Source organism: Cucurbita maxima, unplaced genomic scaffold (genome assembly GCF_002738345.1).
Source record: "Cucurbita maxima cultivar Rimu unplaced genomic scaffold, Cmax_1.0 Cma_Scf00007, whole genome shotgun sequence".
NCBI lineage: Eukaryota > Viridiplantae > Streptophyta > Magnoliopsida > Cucurbitales > Cucurbitaceae > Cucurbita > Cucurbita maxima.
In genome coordinates, this window is record NW_019272023.1 from 2,116,680 (window position 1) to 2,134,145 (window position 17,466).

A 17,466-nucleotide genomic window follows, 5' to 3' on the forward strand; every position below is an offset into this window, starting at 1 on the left:
AAAAAAAAAAAAAAAAAAAAAAAAAAAAAAAAAAAAAAAAAAAAATCTTAACAAATTAGTAAAAGTCATAAATATTTTTCATATTTAATGAAATTAAATAACCCACGTTTAATCAATAACATAAAATATCAAATGTTAACATAATAACAAAATACCAATAAATAAAATGAAATAAAACCAATTATGAATATTTATTTATTTTTTATTTTCAATTTGAGAAATAATTTTCTTGAATCCATGAAATTGCTTATAATTTTCTTATTTTTTGTCCTGAGAATTGTTATTTACACATGATTTTTTAAAAAAATTAAATTGAACAACTAACCATTCTATTAAAAAAAATTCAACTAAATCATTAATATAATTTTAATATTTTAAACGCCAATACGAAATTAGTTATTTGACATATAATTTTAATATTTTTGTTTTATAATTTAGACACTAATTTACTTTTACCTAAGATAGATTTAGAGACGTAAAAAAAACTATTAATAATTAATTAATACTTTTATTATTATTAATAATACCATAATTTAACATAAATAAATTGATTTCATAAAATAATATATTTATTAGCGTTTTGATAAAAACAAATTGTTTACGAAATAAATCCTCACGCATTACACACCATCCCCACTAAAGGACAAATCCAACTGTCCAAAGGTCAACGGCCTTACGATTCCGTTGAATTTCAACTCAATAAAAAAATAAATAATTAAAAATTTAAAAAATTAAAAAAATAAAAAACAATTCCGTAAGACCAATATTTTACCGTCTGCGTCTTTAATGCTATTCAAACTTTCGTCTTCAGCGACACCCTCTGGAGTTTGGCGGTTTCTTCTTTGTTTGTCAGAATTTCTATATATTAATTTCCTCAATTTTTTATATAATGATTCTGTTCTTGTATCTGGGTTTGCCAGCAAAAGCCCGGAATCGCACGATGTTATTTAATTGCTACTCTGTCTCCATGGAAATCGCGATCTGTCGTTGAATTGTTCTTATTGGCTTCTTCTAATTCAGCCCCCCCTGCTTCGGGTACTTGTTCTTTGTTCCTATTCTCTTTCATTCCCTGAAATCTGTGGTATATTCTGGTCAACTTTTTCTGGTGATTGTGAAGAATTGATATCTAGGGTTGTGAAGGATTGTTCTTGTATTTCATTTGTTGGGTCTTGATTTTTATGGCTTGTGTGGGGTTTCTTTTCATGGTAGAAATCAGATTTTGATGTTTATTTGAAGTTCTTGGTGTTGGAATTTGGAATGTGGGTTTAATCCTCTTTTTTTGCTGGTTGTTCTTATCTTTTTAGGTTGTTGGGAACTCGATTGAGGGAAGAAAGGTTGTTTTGGTTTCATGTAAATTATACAGACCCTGTTAGGAGTCTGAGATCATGGCTTTTTCTCAGAAATTGAATTGCTCATGGTCTCTTGGGGCCTCAATTGCTTCTATAATTGCACTGGTTACAGTGGTTCATTTGTTCTTCTTTCCTTTGGTGCCTTCTTTGGATAACTTAAGGCGATTTCCGAACTCTGGTTTCGCTGTTAATTCGTCTACTGAAACCTATAACAACCATGTCAAACAAGATCCAGGTCCAGCGATCGATTTGAATCATAAGTTTCCTCCCGATTCTCACCACGCAGTTGTTTATCATGGTGCACCGTGGAAGTCTCATATTGGGCGGTGGCTTTCTGGTTGTGATGCCAATGCTAAGAAACTCGAGATTGTTGAGGTAGTGAGAAATTGAGAAAAAATTCTCTCTATAATTCACCCTATAGCTTGCGTAAGAGTTGGTTTTGTTTCATTGTTCGATTCGATATTATTTTCAATCACGGATGATAGGCAATTAGTGTAGACTCAAATTTCTTCATTTTTCTCTTAAACTCTTTCCATAGCTAAGTTTCTTTAGAGATTTTTATTGAAAGCTTTTCGTTTAACTTCTGCTGCGTGACATTGATCTCTTTATAACGAACTCGATCTCTTCTGGCAGTTAGTAGGTGGCAGTGGTTGCAAAAATGACTGTAGTGGGCAAGGTGTTTGTAACCATGAATTTGGACAATGTCGGTGCTTTCATGGATATAGTGGTTAGTTTTTTAACGGCTTTTCTCTATTTCATGGATATTCATAATTTTTTCTTGAGAAACTGCTAGAGTGCAAGTCGAAATCTGTTTGAGGCTTTCCTTCTTATGTATACTATCAGACGATTGACATTAAGTGCCACAAGATGTATTGAATCTTTTCATTTAAAAACAAAAAGAAGAAGATGATTTTCGTTTGGGCTCAAGTTTGATTGAACTATACGTCTTTCGAACGAACTTCCATCAGTAATTTGACTCGTTATCCACGTTTACTGCAATAGAAAAATTTACAAAATTAGTAATCGCTCTGTTATTTCATTATATTTTGAGTTTGATGCTGTAGCAGTCTTTTAAATTACTCTTGTCTGCACATCAACTACGGTTTCAATAGGTGAAGGATGCTCTGAGAAAGTGAAGTTAGAATGCAACCGCCCTGGTTCAGAAGGAGAACCATATGGGTCCTGGGTTGTCTCGATTTGCCCTGCTTATTGTGACACAACACGAGCCATGTGTTTTTGTGGGGAAGGCACAAAATATCCAAATCGTCCAGTAGCTGAGGCATGTGGTTTTCAAACGAGGTAATAATAATCCATATTCTTGAGCTGAAATGTATCCTCTTAGATGATTTGTTTTTTGCTTGATTTGATGATGTCGAGGTCTCTGTTTTAGATCCTCTGATCCAAACGCTCCTAAAGTTACCGATTGGACAAAAGCTGATTTGGATAATATTTTCACCACAAATGGAAGCAAACCAGGATGGTGCAATGTAGACCCAGCTGAAGCATATGCTTCAAAGGTGAAATTTAAAGAGGAATGTGACTGCAAATATGACTGTTTGCTCGGGAGGTTCTGTGAAACACCCGTATCTTGCATTTGTATCAATCAGTGCTCTGGAAATGGGCATTGCATGGGGGGGTTTTGTCAGGTAATTTCTTATGTATTATTATTATTATTATTTGTAAATGTTTAATATTCTTTTCTGTCTTTTTTAGCTGGGAGGAGTAGGAATTTGCCTCGTTTATCTTCTCTTATTTTTGCTATTTTTATGTTAGATGAGGAACATGGGGAGAATCACATTAAAAATGTATGAAACTATTAGAATTTGGGTAAATATAACGCTTCAAGAACATTTAGGAAGAGTATTTTGAAACGTTATATCATCAAATTAATAACTGAGTACCGACCATTAACTTTGGATTAATGGATATCGAACTATAAGCTTAGATAGAACTTCCCAACTTCTTCTGCAAATTTTCTAGACCACAAGTGAGGAGGAATGTTTAATTATTGATATATTAAAGTTACTATAACCCATCACCTTAATCTGTCATTTCTCATGCTGAAGCTAAATCTGGCATGTACTGCAGTGTAACAAGGGCTGGTATGGAGTTGATTGCAGCATTCCATCTGTTCAAATATCTGTGAGGGAATGGCCTCAATGGCTACTACCGGCTCAAATCGATGTACCGGATCGTCTGCATATCACTGAAAAAAATTTTATTCTTAAACCTACGGTGGATAAAAGAAGGCCATTGATATATATTTACGATTTGCCCCCAGGTTTCAACAGCCATCTACTTCAGGTCTAGATGAGATAGATTTTCCATTTCTAGTCACATTTCTTTTGCACGCTTCATAACGCAACATTAATTTGGTATGGCAGGGGCGTCACTGGAAGTTTGAGTGTGTTAACAGAATCTACGATCACAGGAATGCAACAGTGTGGACAGACGATTTGTATGGTGCTGAGGTATGACTTCTTGTGTTAAAGTTTTTTGGTCAAGTGGTGAGTTAATATGGTTAACGTAATGCTCGTGTATAAGCCTTGCAATATCATTTCCTCCAAAATTAATATTGTTAATTTTCTTATCAGGTGTCATGATTCTGTCTTTAACTCTTGAATTTATGGGTTATTTAATACTTGAACATAGCTTAGTCAAGTCATCCTCTAGGATACATTATAACAAAGATTTGGTGCTTTCCTCCTCGTAGATGGCTTTCTACGAGAGCATCTTAGCTAGTCCACATCGAACCTTGAATGGTGAAGAAGCTGATTTTTTCTTTGTCCCAGTTCTTGATTCATGCATCATTACTCGGGCTGACGATGCGCCTCACTTGAGCTTGAAGGTAGGCATGTACAACCATCTATTGCAGATCTGTTTAGCATATTACTGTGTGGTATATGTCTGTGTATGTCTTTTGAACTGCTAAAGTATATTCTGCTCAAATTCGTTGAAACGATTATGTGGAAGTGTAGTTCTATTATCGGGCACTGTTCTTAGGTCTTTTTAATCCGAATTATTATGACAATCATCTAGCTCTGATAAGAGCTGAGTGGTGTTGATCCAATAGATTTCTTCACGAGCCCTGTTTATGTACGAAACAGAAATACAGCAGACACATAAGCATTGTTCTATGAAAAGTACAGTCACAAGTCAACTACGCTTTAAGTAATGATAATCGATTGAGTTGAGAAAAGTAGTTTGATGCCTAAATTGCATTTACTTTCCAGGACCACTTGGGCTTGAGGAGCTTTCTAACACTGGATTTCTACAGAAAGGCACATGATCACATTGTTGAGCAGTATCCATACTGGAATCGTTCATCTGGACGAGATCATATATGGGTACGTGTTTGGTGGGTGGGTGTGTTTGGGGGGGGGGTTGCACTGGTGCTCGATTTAGTGGTATTTTTATGGGGATTCGATTTAGTGGTATTTTTATGGGGATTCTATCTGTTGCTGTAGGATTCTTATTCAAGATCATTGCTTATAGAACTTTTTTTTCTTAAACGGTAGGTTATGCGTATTATACTAATATATCAACTTTATGTCTAAAGACAGTTCTTTTCATGGGACGAAGGTGCTTGCTATGCCCCCAAGGAGATATGGAACAGCATGATGTTGGTTCACTGGGGCAACACGAACTCTAAACACAACCATTCAACCACAGCTTATTGGGGGGACAATTGGGATCGTATACCTTCGAGCAAAAGGGGAAATCATCCTTGCTTTGACCCCGACAAAGATCTCGTGGTTCCTGCATGGAAACGTCCTGATGGAAGTAGAATGAGCAAAAAACTTTGGGCTAGGTACAATTCATTGATTCTTCTAAACATCTCTCAAGTCTTTTCTTTATATTTGTTGCTTCAGTAAAAGAGTTGAGTTTGTTTAAATTCTTAATCCAATATTCTGCAGACCACGTGCAGAGCGGAAGACGTTCTTCTTCTTCAACGGAAATCTTGGACCTGCTTACACGAAGGGAAGACCAGAGTCCACGTAAGATATATAGTAGTTGCAACTTACTGTTAAAGATTCTTTATGGATTGAGCCCTGAAGAATTGGATATTATTTTCCCTAATAAGAGCTTGATTATCCAGGTATAGTATGGGTATCAGACAAAAAGTAGCGGAAGAGTTCGGATCGAGCCCGAACAAGGAAGGAAAGCTTGGGAAACAACACGTAGACGATGTTATTGTTACCCCATTACGTTCTGAAAATTATCACGAAGATTTAGCAAATTCTGTTTTCTGTGGCGTGATGCCCGGTGATGGTTGGAGCGGGCGTATGGAAGATAGTATTTTGCAAGGATGCATTCCTGTCATCATTCAGGTAAAACTGCACCTTCTATTACTTCTGATGCGGAATCAGGCATTGAGGTCTATTTAGTAGTGTAGATGTTGTAATGAGCGAATTCTCCGTGGTGAATCCTCGCTCCGTTCCTGAGAATTTAAATGAGAAATTTTGTATGGACGAAGATTTAAATAGGGCAGGGATGAAGACGGGTATGCCCAACCCTACCCCTCCTCACCCCACTCCACCCCGTGAACATCTCAACTACGAGAACGTGAACAACCATGTTTTTACGACTCTTTTCTTTTCCGTATTTTGCAGGATGGAATTTTCCTTCCATATGAGAATGTTCTCAACTACGAGAGTTTTGCTGTTCGAATAGGAGAAGATGATATCCCAAATTTGATCAGCATTCTTAGGGTAAGTTATGCTTAATCTAACTTCGTAAATGAAATCGTAACATACACCGAAGGAATGTCGAATAATTTTGCATTAGGATCTCGGTTTTATAGGGATTTAACGAATCAGAAATTGAATTCAAACTGTCAAATGTGCGGAAACTCTGGCAGAGATTCATATACCGTGATGCTGTAATGCTGGAAGCTCAGAGACAGAATGCCGTTTACGGCCTTCAGGAGGATTGGGCAGATGAATATTCTCGATTAATTGATGATGATGTTGTTGCTACAGTTATCCAGGTAATACACTTTTTCCTTCTGATAATTGTTAAAAGCTTTAGTAGTTAGAAGTTGGGTATATTCTTGCCTGTGGTTTCTGGCCATCTGCTTGTATTTTGTACGAATCGGACCTTCGCACCTGTATATAGCGAGTCGATGTCTAAAAGAGTATGTGCACACCTCGTATTTGGTGTCCATAGGAAGAAGCCGAGTCGAAAGTCTTTAAAATTGTGCTTATTTTCCTAAATGAACTTGTATTAAACCATGTATAAGTTCTCCTTCTCTTCCGGATGTGGGAAAACTTCTGAACACCAAGTCTACCGCTTTGTCCGCTTTGGTCCATTACGTATCGCCGCCAGCCTTATGGTTCTAAAACGTGTCTATTAGGGAGAGGTTTCCACACTCTTATAAAGAATGTTTCATTCCCTTCTCCAACCAATGTGGGATCTAACTATCCACCCCCTTGGTAGTCCAACGTCCTCGCTAGCACACCGTTCGGTATCAGACTTTGATACCATTTGACATAGCCCAAACCCACCGCTAATAGATATTGTCCGCTTTGGCCCGTTGCGTATCTCCACCAACTTCAAAGTCTTAAAACTCGTCTATTAGGGAGAAGTTTTCGCACTCTTATAAGCAATGTTTCGTTTCCGTTTAATGTGGGATTTCACACCCCTTTCTGGGACTTTCTCAATAGCTCTCTCGGTAACCTAAGGAAATGAATTGAACATGAAAAAGAAAATCCCACCCCTTCTTTCTGACCTGCTCTCGTCTCGTTAAACTCCATGCTAAATCACCCCCCTGCCCATCTGAAGGCACCAATGAACCAAGATTATAGCATAGTTTGTCTATACTAGTTCTTCAGCTCTTCTCTTTCGAAATTCATACAACTTTATTTTTTGTAAGATCCCACACTGGTTGGAGAGGGGAACGAAACATTCTTTATAAGGGTGTGAAAACCTCTCCCTAGCAGATGCGTTTTAAAAATCTCGAGGAGAAGTCCGAAAAGGAAAGCCCAATATCTGCTAACAGTGGTCTTGGACGGTTACAATTTTTTATCTTGGATCATCATGCAGCTTCCATCTTCATGGTGTTTTTTTTTTTTTTTTTTGAAAGCATGTGTATTCATGCAAGCGTCTAGAAACCTGACATTATTTGGCACGTAATTGTTGTTATCTCGAGCAGGTTCTACACTACAAGTTGCATAACGATCCATGGAGGCGACACGTTCAGTCAAAAAAAGAGTTCGGGTTACCCGAGGAATGTGTAATAGAAAACAACTGAAAAAGGTAGTCCCACATACTCTGCTGCATTCATCATCATGGCACTAAAGAACATGGCGAGATGGCAGCTTATTTTTTTTGGCTTCTGGGCGTCTGTGATCTAGAACAAGAAGATTGCACAACAAACACCATCATCTTTGATACTGCCCGGAAGCCCAGATTTGTTCTCAAACTTATGATTAAATTTTGAAATCAAAGTTGAACCACACAGAATAATAATAATAATATATGATATGATTTGTTCATCATTCTTTTCTGAGGGTTGGTCACATCCCCTTTTGTGGTCTGGAATTAATTTTTTTTTTTTTTTTAAATAAAAATTTTAACATTATATTTTATTAAATTAATAATAAATTTGATAAATAAATACGAATCCGAGTGGTCCAAAAGTTTAAATCTTCATACTACATTTAGTGTAGTAACGAAAGATAATATGATCGTGACATTTTTCAATGTAATTGTCATGTTGTAGCGTTGGAAATTATTATTAATAAATCTAATTTTTATTTAAATTTGTCACATTTATATTTTGAAGTTTATTAATTGAATAACTAATTAAATGCATTTACAATATAAACAAAATTATAAAATAAATAATAATAATAATAATAATAACAATAATAATATATATATATATATATATATATATATATATTGAAGTTTAGAGATTAAAATAATCACTCTTAATGGATATTATAAAGTTTTAAAAAGCAAAACGAAATAATATTAAAAGTTTACGAAATTAAAAGGGTTTTTAGGATAATTAAAGTGACATTTTAACTTAAATTTTAGGAGTTCTTCAATCGCTTCCTTTTCTCTGCATCGATCAGAATAGCGGCAACAACGACAATGGAGGGAAGCAAAACCAAGAAGAAATCAGCTCCTATCACTCTGGAGCAATTCGTTTCCATCACGGCCCCACTCTTAGACATCGAAAAGGTCCCATTTCCAAGTTTGTTTGAATTCCTTATCTTCTTGGACTGAAATTTGAACGTAAAATGAATGTTGAGTTGAAGATTGTGTGTGACTTCGTTATCAATCAATGGCTACTTTAACAATGATGTTTGTTTTTAATCTTTCGTCAGTAACGAAATTCTTATTGTGAGTATTCTGCGATTGATGTAGAGTGATGCAAGTCGTCTAGCTTTACTAAATTGGAGAGCCTGATTTTGCAGGATGCAGAAATATCTGCGTCTATCAGCTCCGGTGCATCCAGGAACTTGGAGACCGCTCAGAAAAAGGGTTCTACTATTCTCAACTTGAAGTGTATTGATGCTTCGGTAGTTTTTAACTTCATATGTTGGATCTTTTGTTTGAAATTGAAATGCAAACCAATGTGATTATGCATGATTTCAGTAGTGTTTTCATTTATTCTTGGATTTCTGCGTTGTTCATGTAGATTCTAAGTATCTGGGTTTTCTTACATTTCTTCTGCCTTGGATTTTGTTGTCAGAGTGGGCTCATGGGAAAAACTCTTCTTGAGTTTCAATCAAACAAGGGAGACGTTCTTCCTCCCCACAAGGTGAGAAGAAGTAGACAATTTCCTCCAACTACTTATGGAACTCTAGTTTTGTGAAGTCCTAAATTTCTAAAAATACAAATTTTCTTTCATCGTTTCTTCTCCCGTATTCCAATTATAACTACTTAGCTTGTACACAGTGTGTTTACAATGATTCACGTAGCCTAGACAGGGTAATCAGAGTTCTTCTTGCCAGGGTTAGAGAATAGAACATTTTAAGTGATTAGCTTTGCCTATTTCATTTAATTTGTTGTGTGGTTCTAAATATAAGTGATTAAGCTTATAATCAAATGTTAGCAAAAATTTCCAAAGGTATACAAACTCACACTCCGTAATTCATGACACCTGCTAGTGTCATGGTTTTCCTGATGTATTTCTATTTCTTCTTCTTATTCTATCTATTTTCCTTTTCATGTTATGTAGTGTTGGAATTATCTTAGTGTCCCCTCAATTACAATCGAAGGCCATTTTTGTTCCTGTAGCTATATTCTCCCTACTCTCTCCCTTAATTGATGGCATATGTTTCTGTTGTTGCAGTTTAGCACACATGATGTGGTAGTTTTGAAACCAAACAAAGCTGATTTAGGTTCTCCTTCTCTTGGTCAAGGAGTAGTTTATCGGTTGAAGGTACATTTCACTTTAAATACAGGATTATCATTTTTTTTGTGATTGGTTTGATATGTGTGATTCTCCTTTTCACTGCTGCTACTTCTAATTTAAAGGTGATGTCTACAGGACTCATCGATTACTGTTGCTTTTGATGACATCCCAGAAGAGGGTTTATCCAGTCCTCTACGGTTGGAGAAAGTGGCAAACGAGGTTTGACAGAACAAAGCTTTTAGTACTTTGCTTCTATTTTTTTATTTCACAATTATGAACTTTAAATTATTTTTTTTTTATTTTTTAAAATAATAATAATTATGATTATTGTAATTTACATGTCTAAGGAGGACATAGTTTCTCATTTATAATTTACCTTTTCCGATCCCTTCATTTACTAAATAATCTTATGATAACAAATTGAAGAACCCAGGAAGCCCTATAATACTTATTTGACTATCCGTTGTGAAAGAAAATCTGGTATTTGCTTCTTTTTCAGGTGACATATCGTAGGATGAAGGATGCCCTGATACAATTGAGCAAAGGGGTACATAGAGGACCGGCTGCTGATCTTATTCCTGTATTATTTGGAGAGAGGCAACCATCAATGTCCAAAACTGATGTTAAATTCAAACCCTTCAATTCCAATCTTGATCACTCTCAGGTTAATGAGCCGATAATTTACATTTTCTTCATAGATTATTGTTTTTTTTTTCAAGTTTCTTTTTCTTCAAGTGGATAGTCTGCGGTTAATGCATGCATTTATGCTTTCGTTCCAAGAAAAATAACTTTTTGACTTTGGCTGATATCTCCCTTCTGGAGAGTTCAAATTTATGTTAAGTTTTTCTACCTTATGGCTTTATTATTATTATTATTATTTTCACTTACGAGGAGGAGAAACTTTCTTCTGGATATGTTGACAATTTATGTTTGAAGTATATTTTATCCTTAGAGGAGTTTACAAAAATGTACCTCAATCAGAATAAACTTAAAAAGGGAAAGGGGAAGATTGTTGGGAAGGGGAATTGTTGCGAACCTCAAGATGACTAGGGCTTCTAGCACAAGACCTTAGCAAATCAACTACGCCTTTTGTTTTGATCAATTGTGGGACATTATTCATAATTTCCTTCACCCTGGCTTGGGATTGACATGCAGTATAACCTTCCCTTTTGCACATTGTTATTCTTAATGCACAATTTCTTGAATATTTGCTTTCGACATCTTGGGAAACTTATATTCTTACTTCTTGACATAAACCAGGTTCAGACTATGAAGTGTTACTCTACTACTTTCTTTCTGCTAATGCTTACGGTTTTATATAGTTTGCTCATTTAAGCACCTCTTCTTTTTTTGTCCTCCTTTCTCCAAAGAAAGATGCCATCTCAAAGGCCCTATCAGCAAAAAATGTATTTCTGCTGCATGGTCCCCCAGGAACCGGAAAAACCACAACAGTGGTGGAAATTATCTTACAAGAAGTAAAGCGTGGATCAAAAATTCTAGCATGTGCTGCTTCAAATATTGCTGTCGACAACATTGTTGAGAGACTTGTTCCTCACAGGTAACTAAATACTGCAAGTTTCTTGAGTTAATTGGTCAAATGAAAGCTGCAACTCCAGAGAAAAAGGCATCTTGTCATCATATAAAGATTATTTACCCCAGAATAGACATTTGTGCACAAGTTTCTTACAACAGTATGCTGAACTTTGGTCCATTATCAAGTTGAATGTTATTGGGATTGGTTTCACAAATGTTGCGCATAACCTTATATTGATATTTATGTACGTGTGTCTGAACATGTATGCATAGGCAAAAGAAAACAAGGAACATTAGTTAGAAAACAATAGTATATCTTTTGATTGAAATGGGATGTTTGACATAACAACTTGGCGCTTGGATTGTTGAGGAATCTTGGATAGACTGCTAATGCCATTCATTTTTCCTGCCCTGGTGCTATTATTTGCATTGTTTCCTCTTTTCTTTTTTTATCCCCAAAGAGGGTAGCAAATAGATGAACTTATCCTAACATTCTTATGATTAGAGTAAAGTTGGTGAGACTGGGTCATCCTGCTCGTCTACTTCCTCAAGTCTTGGAGAGTGCTCTAGATGCCCAGGTATGCACAATCACCTATTTGGCCATAAGAACTAAAGCAGATTCTTCAGCTTCGTGATGGTGTCTTTTTTTTTTTCTCAGTGCAATAAACCATAAAATTAAGATAAAATTTTCTTCTCATAAATTCCTTCGTTTCTAGGTCTTGCGTGGGGACAATAGTTCTCTTGCAAATGATATCCGGAAAGAGATGAAGGTAAAAATTTGACAATGCTTACACTTCAGAGTCTTGCGTCTTATCTATCAAATGTCGCATGTGAGATTATAGCATGTTAGTTTTCTTGTTACCTTCCCTAACATCTAGGAGTTGAGGACAATCTTTTCTGGTATATTTTTAAAATCAAACATATTGTTCAGGATTTTACTCAGGTTCCTCCATATGAAAAACCCTTTTCCTGTCTTGTTGGTATAGATAAACTATCAGCAGCCTATCCTATCTTACAACTCGGCTGTATTTTTAATTTTATTGTTATTTTGTTTGCTAGTTAGGCCCACATACAGTAGCAGGAGCCTGTAATGTGATGGACTATCGATAGTGCACAGCCTATAGAGCTTTGGGGAGATGAATGGGTTGTTCTCTAGGTCTTTTGGGTACTTTGAAGTGAGGGGAGCCATTCTATTACTTGGTTTTGGTTAAGTCGGTGATCTTTATTTGTTCAGACAGTTCTTTTTGCGACCATGAGATCTTTTATTCAAATTTGTTCGTTGCTATTTTGAAAATAGAGAAATGCTTTGCTTGAGTGAGGGCGTATTAATTTGCCTTGTTTCTTTTTGTATTCTGTCACTTTAGAGGCATTTTTCTTGAATGATTTTCTTCCTAAGTCGGTCCTTTGTTAGTCCAACTGCTTTGGTTTGATGAAATAGTTTTCCCTCTTATTCTAAAAGAATTATTCTTGAGCTTCTTCTGAGCAACTATTTCAGGCATTGAATGGGAAGCTTCTGAAAGCCAAGGACCGAAACACACGGAGAGACATCCAGAAGGAGCTTAGAACATTGTCAAAGGAAGAGCGGAATAGGCAGCAGTTAGCAGTAACAGATGTAATAAAAAATTCAGATGTTGTTCTAACAACTTTGACAGGGGCATTTTCTCGCAAACTGAATAATATTTCATTTGATTTGGTAATAATTGATGAAGCTGCCCAAGCTCTTGAAATTGCATGCTGGATAGCTCTGTTGAAGGTAATGATTAGCAATGCATTATTGAAGTAAGCATATCGACGATTGTCTGATGAGGTTGACACAGATTGCTTCTCAACTGTGGATGTACTAGTATATTCTTTTCATGTTTTTGCTTGCTTCCTTGATATTTTTTCTTTCATACATTTCTTATTTTTCATTTAAATCCTAGATATCTGAAGAAAAGAGTAGCTGATTTGTTGTTTGGGTAGTGATGATTTTCTTCGAGACATCGACTTGAAGACAATAGTTTAATGCTGAAAGAAGACATTTTTATTTGAAATGCTGAGCTTTTTCTGTTTCTCTAGAAAAAGGAAAATGTGGAGAATGCTTTCTAGAAGTTCCACAAATTTCACGGATTCAAAAGTTGATGTTGGCAAATATGGAAATATTGGTTGTACTCGTGTCAAACTCAATTTAAAGGACATGATGCTTGTTTCAGGCATCAAGATGCATTCTTGCCGGAGACCATCTTCAGCTTCCTCCAACAATCCAAAGTGTTGAAGCAGAGAAGAAGGGACTTGGAAGAACCCTATTTGAACGCCTGGCTGACATGTATGGAAATGAAGTAACCTCTATGCTCACCGTCCAGTATCGTATGCATGAACTTATCATGGATTGGTCATCAAAAGAGCTATATGATAGTAAGGTACTCGTATCATACCTGGATGTGATCTATAGATTGTACTTTTAATTGTTGGACTTAGAACTGTTTGGCTGATCATGAACAATAAAATTATGAACTTCGATTGTTGAATTACAGATCAAAGCTCATTCAAGTGTTGCTGCACATACGCTTTATGATCTTGAGGATGTGAAAAAGACATCATCAACTGAACCTACCATTCTGCTCATAGACACAGCAGGGTATTGCATTCCAACCTTAACTGAACATTGGATATAAGACAAGCTTGTCCAGAAGCCAGCATGCCCTGTCTACGTTACTGGAAATAGAGAGAATTACAATGCGGTTTCCTGAGACTAATTTGTTGATAATAATGATGGTTCATAATGCTCTTCCTCAGGTGTGAAATGGAAGAAAGGAAGGACGAGGAAGAAAGCACTTTAAATGAAGGTGAAGCTGAGGTTGCCATGGCGCATGCAAAGAGACTAATCCAAAGTGGCGTTCAACCTTCTGAAATTGGAATTATAACTCCTTATGCTGCACAGGTATAAAGGTTATTTTACTCGGACTGTTCTAGAACTGATGCTTACACGAAAACTCCGATCAAATGAATCAAATATGCTTTCTATTTCTAGATCTAATATTGGATTAATTGCAGGTTGTGTTACTGAAAATGTTAAGAAGCAAAGAAGACAGACTTAAAAGCATTGAAATCTCCACAGTTGATGGCTTCCAGGGAAGAGAGAAGGAAGCTATCGTCATCTCCATGGTTCGATCAAATTCAAAGAAGGAGGTAACATCTCTTGTATAAAAGCTTATGAACTTCAAATTTTCGAGGACTTGCATTAGGAAATTCTTCTAAAAACGATGCAGGTAGGATTCTTGAGCGACCGTAGACGAATGAATGTAGCTGTGACTCGAGCTAGAAGGCAATGTTGTCTGGTCTGCGACACCGATACGGTGACTCACGATGCATTTTTGAAGCGATTAATCGAATATTTTGAAGAAAATGGTGAGTATCTTAGTGCCTCTGAGTATCAGAATGAGTAGTAGTATAAGTTTACTTCACTCTTATGCCTTCCATTTAGGCTGGTCTAGGGGGGGAACTGTTATCTGGAAAGTGGAATTTATTGAATTTTCAGGCTTCTCCAAACATGAGTGGAATTTCTTGAATTTCTTGGATTTTCGATTACCCTTTAAACTCTTATAGCATAATTATTCCATCGACTTCTAATAATAAAATGAAGTTGGGGCTCATTAACCCTCTCAGGCTGATGGCCCCTTTTAATAATAATAATATATATATATATATATATCATTTCGAATACATTATCATATCAATTTTCTTCTTATAAATCTCGTGTATTTAGATTACCTATTTATAATAGCATAATATTGTCGTTTAAACTTACATCGGTCTTTTTTTTTTTTTTTTATATATTCCTAAACTCTTGTATCTACTACATATTCTCACTTGCTTATGTATGGCAAATCTTTATTACTCTTGTTGGATAGTTATATATATTCTAATATACGCTTATATTTTTCTTCTATATGATTTTATTTTTCTTTATATACCATTATTATCTAGCAACCATCTAATTTTTTCATAAATATCTATCTATTTTTACTAAGGTATACCACCTTTCAAAAAAAAAAAAATCCTCGAACTCATGCTTCCACCTAGGTGGATAGTACATAATTCATGCAAAAACGAAACAGAAAAAAAAAACTTTATTTTTAAGGTATGATTGTCATGGAATGGTGTTCTTCAAAATCCCAAATGGAATTGGAAAAACTTAGATCATCTTCATAACGATTATAAACTTGAAAGTTTCCGAAGTGATGATGTTCAATATTTTGATGCATTTCCATAATTGAATCCCAATTAAAGCTTTCGTCACTAACCACTTCAACTTCATCACTAGGATCGTCTTTCAAACAATTATTCAATTCTGCTTCCTTATTGTTATTGATTCCTTCCTCTCCTTCTGATTCAATAACTGACTTCTCCTCGACTTCTTCCTTGATAATCCCAAGCTGTTGTAGAAACTCGTTTAGATCAATTTGTGGCTTGTCTTCCACCATATCCATTGTCACCGTTGTTGTCTCCTCTCCTAGTGAAGCTTCGTCTTCTTTCCCATTCTTATTCTCGTCTTCAAGTTTCTTGCAGAGAGAAAAATGAAGTAAAACTAAGCTTAAAATGTCACTATCAACCAAAATACTTGTAGAAATATCGAAAATCAAGATTTTTTATAATAATTTTGATTTTTTTTTTTTTTTTTTTAAGTTCTTATTAGTAAAGTTATATTTTCTAGAAGAAAATTCAAATTCAAAATTAAAAAGTTAAATACCTTAGAAGGAGAAGGGAGGGAAGGGGAGAGAAAGCCATGAGTTCTAAGCTGCTGAAGCCTCTGGTGAATAAGATTAAGACTAGGCTGAGCATTGAGATTAAGCATAAAGGTTGCAGGGCGGGGATTAGGGAACAAAGAAACGAAGTTTTTAGAAGGAACCCATTTGAGGAAATTAGATATAGAACCATTATTAATGTCATTACGAGGAAGATTATGAAGCAAATGGGGAAGATTAAGATAAGCATCAGGGCCATAGAGCTTAGTGGCAGCCTGATCATAAGCCATGGCGGCTTCTTCAGCAGTGGCAAAAGAACCAAGCCAGAGCCTCGTGCGCTTCTTGGGCTCCCGGATCTCGGCCACCCACTTGCCCCAAGTGCGCTGCCGGACGCCGCGGTACTCGCAGGAGGCGTTCTGAGGGCCGCCTTTGCCTCGTGAAGGGCCTTTCTTCCATGGCTTTACGAGTGGGGAAGAATGGACTTTTTTGTCTCTGCAAGTTTCCATTTTGGAGAGCGGAGGGATGAAAGATGATTGTGGGAATTTGGTGAAAGGAGGGGGGGATAATATGTACAGGGAAGCTCAATTGGGGAGTGGCTCTTTAAATGTTGTCACGTTTCTAGCTTTTCCTACGTTCTTTGTTGATTTCAAAAATGATGTTTTGATGCAAATTAATTGTGTTAGTTCTAAACAAAATTGGGTCCCTGAATTTAAGAAATCGTTTTGATCGGACCATTACAAGAACGATACAATAAGAGGCGTTAATGTAATATGGAATTTTCAAGCAAATGATGCAAACTAAAGTAGTATAGATAAGAGAAGTGAAATTGATCACAAACAAACATAAAAAGAGAGGAAAAGTAAGAGAATTAAATGAAGTGTGAGAGAGCTAAGTGTTAATTGGATTCTATAATGGAGCAATCTAAGCGAGTAGAAGAAGAGTGAAGAGTGATGAGTGAAGAGAAAGTCACCTCGATTCATTGTTGAAGTTCACGGGCTCTTCTTTTTCACACGTCTTTGAGCCATGATTCTTGAGACTCCCCTGTTCATCTTTATCCCATGCTCATGTTCATGCTTCCTTCTCTCCTCTCTCTCTCACACACACTCTTGGGGAGTAATTTTGGCTCTCGATTTCACTGCTTTGCACTTCATGAAAGATTAGATCCAACAAAAATCTTACATATTGAGTGTAACTGATATGCAGGGCTAGGCGATCATATCATGCCAATAGCCAAGAACAGCTACCATGTCTTCAATAGCTTACTAGAAGGTATACAAATTGAAGAAGGCTCCTTACGGACTGAAGCAAGCCCCACGAGCAACCAATCGGAATCAATCTCCTTCTTCTCATCCCAAAGCTAAGAAACAAGTGTTATCCACATCTAATTAAATCGTCCCAATCTCGAACCATAACCCATATCAGCCAAAAGATCATAATATATCTAAAATATGCTTAGTTAAAACTACATCCTACTATCTCAAAGCCAATA

At 36.1% G+C, this 17,466-nt stretch overlaps 3 protein-coding genes across 3 annotated transcripts; 2 read left to right on the forward strand and 1 right to left on the reverse strand.

The window, feature by feature from the left end:
- Positions 1-798: 798 nt before the first annotated feature.
- Positions 799-7,849, forward strand: LOC111481580. The gene is made up of 15 exons (XM_023127082.1): positions 799-1,035; positions 1,305-1,724; positions 1,983-2,076; positions 2,462-2,648; positions 2,740-2,995; positions 3,438-3,653; positions 3,734-3,820; positions 4,063-4,197; positions 4,583-4,696; positions 4,913-5,160; positions 5,267-5,347; positions 5,449-5,680; positions 5,963-6,061; positions 6,154-6,339; positions 7,504-7,849. Exons 2-15 carry the CDS (start codon positions 1,386-1,388, stop codon positions 7,600-7,602), a joined length of 2,373 nt encoding a protein of 790 aa, XP_022982850.1. The 5' UTR covers positions 799-1,035; positions 1,305-1,385; the 3' UTR covers positions 7,603-7,849.
- A 514-nt stretch (positions 7,850-8,363) lies between these two features.
- Positions 8,364-14,885, forward strand: LOC111481594 (DNA-binding protein SMUBP-2). The gene is made up of 15 exons (XM_023127110.1): positions 8,364-8,540; positions 8,777-8,881; positions 9,055-9,123; positions 9,658-9,747; positions 9,856-9,939; positions 10,220-10,384; positions 11,091-11,278; positions 11,759-11,831; positions 11,970-12,023; positions 12,749-13,006; positions 13,446-13,652; positions 13,767-13,870; positions 14,029-14,173; positions 14,287-14,421; positions 14,502-14,885. Exons 1-15 carry the CDS (start codon positions 8,451-8,453, stop codon positions 14,676-14,678), a joined length of 1,944 nt encoding a protein of 647 aa, XP_022982878.1. The 5' UTR covers positions 8,364-8,450; the 3' UTR covers positions 14,679-14,885.
- Positions 14,886-15,362: 477 nt separating this feature from the next.
- Positions 15,363-16,748, reverse strand: LOC111481704 (dehydration-responsive element-binding protein 2F). The gene is made up of 2 exons (XM_023127272.1): positions 15,983-16,748; positions 15,363-15,794 (listed from the first exon to the last, which is right to left on the reverse strand). Exons 1-2 carry the CDS (start codon positions 16,481-16,483, stop codon positions 15,369-15,371), a joined length of 927 nt encoding a protein of 308 aa, XP_022983040.1. The 5' UTR covers positions 16,484-16,748; the 3' UTR covers positions 15,363-15,368.
- Positions 16,749-17,466: the final 718 nt, after the last annotated feature.

Excerpts from the sequence above, each read along its gene's own strand:
- LOC111481594 (XM_023127110.1), top strand. The coding sequence starts at position 8,451 with ATGGAGGGAAGCAAAACCAAGAAGAAATCAGCTCCTATCACTCTGGAG. Across the intron at positions 12,024-12,748 it reads ATATCCGGAAAGAGATGAAG|GCATTGAATGGGAAGCTTCT; the intron begins GTAAAAATTTGA and ends CAACTATTTCAG. Across the intron at positions 13,007-13,445 it reads GCTGGATAGCTCTGTTGAAG|GCATCAAGATGCATTCTTGC; the intron begins GTAATGATTAGC and ends TGCTTGTTTCAG.
- LOC111481704 (XM_023127272.1), bottom strand. The coding sequence starts at position 16,483 with ATGGAAACTTGCAGAGACAAAAAAGTCCATTCTTCCCCACTCGTAAAG. Across the intron at positions 15,795-15,982 it reads CCCTCCCTTCTCCTTCTAAG|AAACTTGAAGACGAGAATAA; the intron begins GTATTTAACTTT and ends TCTCTCTGCAAG.
- LOC111481580 (XM_023127082.1), top strand. The coding sequence starts at position 1,386 with ATGGCTTTTTCTCAGAAATTGAATTGCTCATGGTCTCTTGGGGCCTCA. Across the intron at positions 2,077-2,461 it reads GTGCTTTCATGGATATAGTG|GTGAAGGATGCTCTGAGAAA; the intron begins GTTAGTTTTTTA and ends CGGTTTCAATAG. Across the intron at positions 2,649-2,739 it reads GCATGTGGTTTTCAAACGAG|ATCCTCTGATCCAAACGCTC; the intron begins GTAATAATAATC and ends TCTCTGTTTTAG.